The sequence below is a fragment of the Chanos chanos genome, chromosome 11 (assembly GCF_902362185.1).
Source record: "Chanos chanos chromosome 11, fChaCha1.1, whole genome shotgun sequence".
In the NCBI taxonomy this organism is placed as follows: Eukaryota; Metazoa; Chordata; class Actinopteri; order Gonorynchiformes; family Chanidae; genus Chanos; species Chanos chanos.
Window position 1 is genome coordinate 1160001 of NC_044505.1, and position 7500 is coordinate 1167500.

The window sequence follows — 7500 nt, forward strand, 5'->3', positions numbered from 1 at the left end:
CTTCAGGAGGACAGAGGAGCAGCGTTACCTTTTCTCGTGCAGGTGCATGCAGCGCACGGTGGAGGTGTGACCGTACAGCGTGTGGATACACTCTCCCGTGTCCGCGTTCCACACCTTCAGCGTCCGATCCGTGGAACCGCTAATGATGATGTTGTCCCTCATCTGAGAGGACCAGACGCCACCCGTGTGTCCCACCAACGTCCTGAGACACTGCAGAGACAGAGAGAGAGAGAGAGAGAAACACACTTGTTTATTTTCATAATGAATGGAAAAGCCAGGGTTTTAAATGTCTTATTCTGAGAGACAAACAGTATAGAGCAAGAGACATATTCCTCTAAAGTTTACTCTGAGGCTCTGAACAGCCAGTGCAGCAGTCAGTCCTGTCAGATCAAATTAGAGAAGATTTCATTTTTATGAACCTGTTTCATGACGCGAATCAGGTTTACTGCATTTGGATATGGAGATATATATATATATATCTCCATATCCACACACACACACGCACACACACACACACATGCGAGGGGCTGCCACAGAGAGTTTGGATAAAAGGTGGCTATAATCTAAAATGGAGCTAATCTTTAAAAGCCACAAATATATGATATATATTACAGATATCAAATACATACTCTACCTCTCTGAACATTAAAGGGTATAACTGACCTACAGACCATATGAGGCTCCTCTGACTGATTAACAAAAGACACTGAGCTCAGAGGAAGACACATTCATCTCCATCTGAGATGACAGAGCATCTGTCGATTGTCTCAATTAGCCATAGCGCCGAAATCAATGCGGCGAGAGCCCCCACTGCCAGCACAGTCATTACAGAGCCCAGTGGAACCGGTGGGCGCGCACGCTAACTCTCCGTCTCATGATCCGTACCAACCATAACACACACCGCCCCGGCCACGCCCTGCTTCCGCGCATGATGAAACAGTGTGGAGGAGGTTTTACAGCTGTAGTCACAGCTACTAATGCCCCCCAGCACCACCTCCGAGAGAAAAAGGCAGTCAGCACTGTATAACAATATCAGACAGACAGACAGACAGTCAGCACTGTATAACAATATCAGACAGACAGACAGACAGTCAGCACTGTATAACAGTATCAGACAGACAGACAGTCAGCACTGTATAACAATATCAGACAGACAGACAGACAGTCAGCACTGTATAACAGTATCAGACAGACAGACAGTCAGCACTGTATAACAATATCAGACAGACAGACAGTCAGCACTGTATAACAATATCAGACAGACAGACAGACAGTCAGCACTGTATAACAATATCAGACAGACAGACAGACAGTCAGCACTGTATAACAGTATCAGACAGACAGACAGTCAGCACTGTATAACAATATCAGACAGACAGACAGTCAGCACTGTATAACAATATCAGACAGACAGACAGACAGCACTGTATAACAATATCAGACAGACAGACAGTCAGCACTGTATAACAATATCAGACAGACAGACAGACAGTCAGCACTGTATAACAATATCAGACAGACAGACAGACAGTCAGCACTGTATAACAGTATCAGACAGACAGACAGCACTGTATAACAATATCAGACAGACAGACAGCCAGTCTGCACTGTATAACAATATCAGACAGACAGTCTGCACTTTATAACAATATCAGACAGACAGACAACCAGTCTGCACTGTATAACAATATCAGACAGACAGACAGACAGTCAGCACTGTATAACAACATCAGACAGACAGACAGACAGTCTGCACTGTATAACAATATCAGACAGACAGTCTGCACTGTATAACAATATCAAACAGACAGTCTGCACTGTATAACAGTATCAGACAGACAGACAGACAGTCTGCACTGTATAACAATATGTTTAAGAGTTTATTTGTCATATGTAGGTTTAAGATATCAGACAGACAGTCTGCACTGTATAACAATATCAAACAGACAGTCTGCACTGTATAACAGTATCAGACAGACAGACAGTCTGCACTGTATAACAATATCAGACAGACAGTCTGCACTGTACAACAATATCAGACAGACAGACAGACAGTCTGCACTGTATAACAAGATCGGACAGACAGTCAGCACTGTATAACAATATCAGACAGACAGACAGACAGTCAGCACTGTATAACAATATCAGACAGACAGACAGACAGTCAGCACTGTATAACAGTATCAGACAGACAGTCTGCACTATGTAACACTATCAGACAGACAGACAAAAAGAGGAGGGGATCCAGAATGTTCACTGGATTCTTAGTACTCATACTGCTGTGGTGTATAATGAATGTGTGTGTGTGTGTGTGTGTGTGTGTGTGTGGGTCTGTGTTCGTGCATTGAGGTTGTTACATTCTTGTGGTTAAATATCATTTCAGTGTTGAGAGCTTTGCCCTGTTTCAGGGGCGATTACAGCCTCCTAAAGCAGAGAGAGAGAGACAGAGAGAGAGAGACAGAGAGAGAGAGACAGAGAGAGAGAGAGTGGGGGGGGGCAGAGAGAGACAGAGAGAGTGGGGGGGCAGAGAGAGAGAGAGAGAGAGAGAGAGAGTGGGGGGGGGGCAGAGAGAGAGAGAGAGAGAGGTGGGGGGGCAGAGAGAGAGAGAGTGGGGGGGGCAGAGAGAGACAGAGAGAGAGAGAGTGGGGGGGGCAGAGAGAGACAGAGAGAGAGTGGGGGGGGGCAGAGGGAGAGAGAGGCAGAGAGAGGGAGTATGTGACATGAAGGGGGCTTTAGGTGTGTGTTTATCAGAGTGAGAGGCAGCGTCTGGAGCCCACAGGCGGAAGATTAACATTCTCTTAAGAGGCTGCTGAGGGTGTCTGGAGCGAGGGATGCTGCTGTAATCCAGTGGGTTTTTTTCTCTTCTCCCCCCATCACAGTCCTCTTCTCATTTAACAGAGCCCTCTCTGATTTTTAGGAAAGAGGAGATGTTGACCCAGTGGTAGACAGAGCTGTGAATATTCGTGTATTAGTGCTGTGATCTTATAAAAATTCAAGTGAGAATTTTTCTGTTCTGCTATGAGAAGGTTTCTCAGGGCTCTCCTGGTGGACTCAGTAAGGTCTTCACTAAGGCAAACAGACACTAAGATCCCTGTGCTCTGACTTACACGAGTGAGTGTGAGTGTGTGTGTGGAGTGTGTGTGTGAGAGAGAGAGAGAGCGTGGAAAGTGTGTGTGTATGTGTGTATAAGTGACAGTGTGTCTGTGTGTGTGGAGTGTGTGTGTGTGAGAGAGAGAGAGTGTGTCTTTATGTGACAGTGTGTCTGTGTGTGTGGAGTGTGTGTGAGTGTGTGTGTGAGAGAGAGTGGAGAGTGTGTCTGTATGTGTGTGTAAGTGACAGTGTGTCTGTGTGTGTGGAGTGTGTGTGTGAGAGAGAGAGCGCAGAAAGAGCAGAGAGACTATGTTCTGCTCTCTCTCTCTGTAAGGTCAGGTATGGTTCTGTCCATCTGGGACACACATTCTTTAACAGCTCCACATGCTCTCCCAGCAGTGTTTCATGGGAGATGTAGTGTGAAACATCTGTATGCCTTGGACACAGAAATGAAGTGAATCTATGTTCAGGTGAAGGAGAGAACAGAAAATTACAGGCTGTTGTCTTTTTTTTTTTTTTGATGACACACCCAAAAATCCATACATTCCACTTACTTCCCCGGACCCTGGTCATCTACTGCATGGCATCATGGGAAAAATAACTCACAGTAAGAAAGTCTATTGAGTTAATATAGTGTGGTTGCGAAACAGTAAATAACAGTGTCCGTACAAACATAAAGGACAACATACCCACGAGTCACCACTATCTCTTAGCACAAAAACAGTGAGTGACAGGCATCATGGGAAATGTAGTCTGTCTAACAGCCCCCTGGAGTTTAAATTCAGCAATGAGGTTACATGAAGGTAAAATGCTGGTGCAGGAAATGGCATCATTAGAGACAATGAGAGCAGGATGTAATAACCTTAAATCTCGTTAGATATCATTAGTGTGGAAACTACAGGGAGCACAGGCTGGTGGGTCTGTGCTTTTTCTCATATAGATGATTATGACCTACTGGCCATGAGATATAAGAGACAGAGGGAGAGAGAGGGGGGAGATGGAGGGAGAGAGAGGGGGGAGAGAGAGAGGGGAGAGAGAGAGAGAGAGAGAGAGAGAGAGGGAGAGAGAGAGATGAGAGGGGAGAGAGAGAGAGATGAGAGAGAGAGAGATGAGAGAGAGAGAGGGTGGGAGAGAGAGAGAGAGAGAGGGCGGGAGGCAGTGTGAGTAGTGGTATTTTCGGGGTGTGCAGTAGTCTGAAGTAGTGGGGGGGGAGGGGGGGGGCTGCCTTAGGGTGAAGGAGCATAAAGGGGACAGTGAGAGCTGGGGGCAGTTTTTTTTCCTGGAAGATTCTGCTCTGTGAGAGAGGAGTGTAAACACAGACACACTCCTCTCCTCTTTCTCTGACTCTGTATGTGAAAAAGACAAACACAATCTTCACAGCAACTCCACACACACACCTACACGCACGCACTCACACACACACTCACACTCTATTCTATTTCAACAGTATTCAGTATTTACAGTATTCAAACTGATTTTTTGGTGGGAGTTTAAATTACAGATGAATGAACAGGTAAGAATCATTCAGAATGCTTTATGAAGTCTTGCACATCTTTCATTAGAATGTGTGTGTTTGAGAATTGCCAGTGTCTCTTCATCTCAACCCAGTTTAGCCACCCAGAGGCGTGGTCTCCAACAGAGGCAGGTTAGGGCGTGTCTCTCTCTGGCTCGGACTCAGAGGCGTGGTCTTAGACAGATGCGGGTTTGGGCGTGTCTCTCTCTGGCTCGGACTCAGAGGCGTGGTCTTAGACAGAGGCGGGTTAGGGCGTGTCTCTCTCTGGCTCAGACTCAGAGGCGTGGTCTTAGACAGAGGCGGGTTAGGGCGTGTCTCTCTCTTGCTCAGACTCAGAGGCGTGGTCTTAGACAGAGGCGGGTTAGGGCGTGTCTCTCTCTGGCTCAGACTCAGAGGCGTGGTCTTAGACAGAGGCGGGTTAGGGCGTGTCTCTCTCTGGCTCAGACTCAGAGGCGTGGTCTTAGACAGAGGCGGGTTAGGGCGTGTCTCTCTCTTGCTCAGACTCAGAGGCGTGGTCTTAGACAGAGGCGGGTTAGGGCGTGTCTCTCTCTGGCTCAGACTCAGAGGCGTGGTCTTAGACAGAGGCGGGTTAGGGCGTGTCTCTCTCTGGCTCAGACTCAGAGGCGTGGTCTTAGACAGAGGCGGGTTAGGGCGTGTCTCTCTCTGGCTCAGACTCAGAGGCGTGGTCTTAGACAGGTGGGTTAGGGCGTGTCTCTCTCTGGCTCAGACTGGTGGTGAGATGACTCTCTGTGGGACCAGCTCTGTCCCTGTTTTTAACATGTCACACAGGACATAAGGCACTGCTCACAGGACAGACACTGACCAGACCAGACCGTAGCATGTGTTTCTCCTCGGTTACAGTGAAATCTGCCTGCCTGTCTGGGGTTGCCTGGCAACAGAGTGGTGTGTAGATGGGCTCTGCAGAAGGCTGTGCTCTCCGAGCCGGACGGACAGAGCGGAGACGGCACAGAGACGGCACAGAGTCTTTTCTCAGAGTTGGACTGTGAACTGTGGCCCAGCAGGACACCAGGTAATGTCTGAGAACAGGGACTACAACACCCTCTGCACGCTGTCTGACTGCACACACAGCCTCACTGAACACACTGCTTCATTCCACGCTGTCTCACTGCACATACTGTCTCACTGCACGCCATCCGACTGCACAAACTGTCTCACTGCACACAAAGCCTCACTATACACTGTCTCACTGAACACACTGCTTCATTCCACGCTGTCTCACTGCACGCTGTCTTACTGCACATACTGTCTCACTGCACATACTGTCTCACTGAACACACTGCTTCACTCCACGCTGTCTCACTGCACATACTGTCTCACTACACGCCATCCTGCTGCACAAACTGTCTCACTGCACATACTGTCTCACTACACGCCATCCTGCTGCACAAACTGTCTCACTGAACACACTGTTTCACTCCACGCTGTCTCACTGCACACACAGCCTCACTATACACCGTCTCACTGAACACACTGTTTCACTCCACACACTGTCTTACTGCACACGCCGTCTCACTGCACACTGAGTTACTGTGCTATTCCTTTAACAGGTTGACGCTTTCCTCCACATTACACTGTCTCTCTCCACGAGATGGACAGAAACACCTGGCTCAGTGTGAACCAGACAACACACACGCATGCACGCACACAGATACACACTACATACACACCACAGCACACACGCAGCACACACAACATCTGTGAGAGATTTGAATGCTCGGCAGTCTGGGCAGATCAGACAGTGTTTGTGTTTGAGGCTGTGAAACAGATTGACATTAAGACTCAGACGAGGAGGACGAGGTGTGTCACAGTAATATCCCATTACTCCCAGTGTCCAGTGCAGCTCCCCTTCATGCACAGTGCACCGGAAACATCTTTCTAAAGGACATCTCAGCAGTCCACTCTCATACCCTCACCTGACAGAACCCATAAGCGTCTGCCTACTGGGAGACCGGTTCTTCTACGGTTCTGTCTGAATGTATTCATCTATTCATCCATTTTCAAGGCTGTTTATCCTGATTAGGGTCGTGGGGGGTGCTGGAGCCTATCCCAGCGCTCACTGGGTGAAAGGCGGGGAAACACACATTCACACACATACTTGGGGCAATTTAGTATCTCCAATTTGCCTGACCTGCACACAAACCGCCACAGAAACACACACTCCTCCACAGAAACACACACACACACACACACTCCTCCACAGAAACACACACACACACTCCTCCACAGAAACACGCACACACACTCCTCCACAGAAACACACACACACACACTCCTCCACAGAAACACACACACACACACTCCTCCACAGAAACACACACACACTCCTCCACAGAAACACACACACACACACACTCCACCACAGAAACACACACACACTCCTCCACAGAAACACACACACACACACACACACACTCCTCCACAGAAACACACACACACTTCTCCACAAAAACACACACACACACACTCCTCCACAGAAACACACACACACTCCTCCACAGAGCGTACAGGGGTGAGAATGCTCATATATGGTTTTCTGTACATTGGACTGATTACATTTCCAGGTGCCTTTGACGACTGGTGTTCTGAAGGGCACGGTACAAAAACCAGACCCATCCTCCAGTTCTGATGGGCACGGTACAAAAACCAGACCCATCCTCCAGTTCTGATGGGCACAGTACAAAAACCAGACCCATCCTCCAGTTCTGATGGGCACGGTACAAAAACCAGACCCATCCTCCAGTTCTGATGGGCACGGTACAAAAACCAAGGCAATTTTCCTCTAACAATCCATAATCTCACTGTGCTCCATCACTGAATGAGTCAGAGCGACAAGCAGACCACAGAGACAGGGGCAAACACTCAACACACCTCAGAGA

General features: G+C 48.2%; 1 protein-coding gene across 2 annotated transcripts in view; it reads right to left on the reverse strand.

The window, feature by feature from the left end:
* fbxw7 (F-box and WD repeat domain containing 7) overlaps window positions 1-7500 on the reverse strand; it is a 102242-nt gene that overhangs the window by 7459 nt on the left and 87283 nt on the right. For both annotated transcript variants that reach the window (XM_030787986.1, XM_030787987.1), the window contains exon 8: window positions 29-210. In XM_030787986.1, the coding sequence (XP_030643846.1) occupies window positions 29-210 (182 nt within the window). The remainder of the gene's footprint in view (window positions 1-28; window positions 211-7500) is intronic.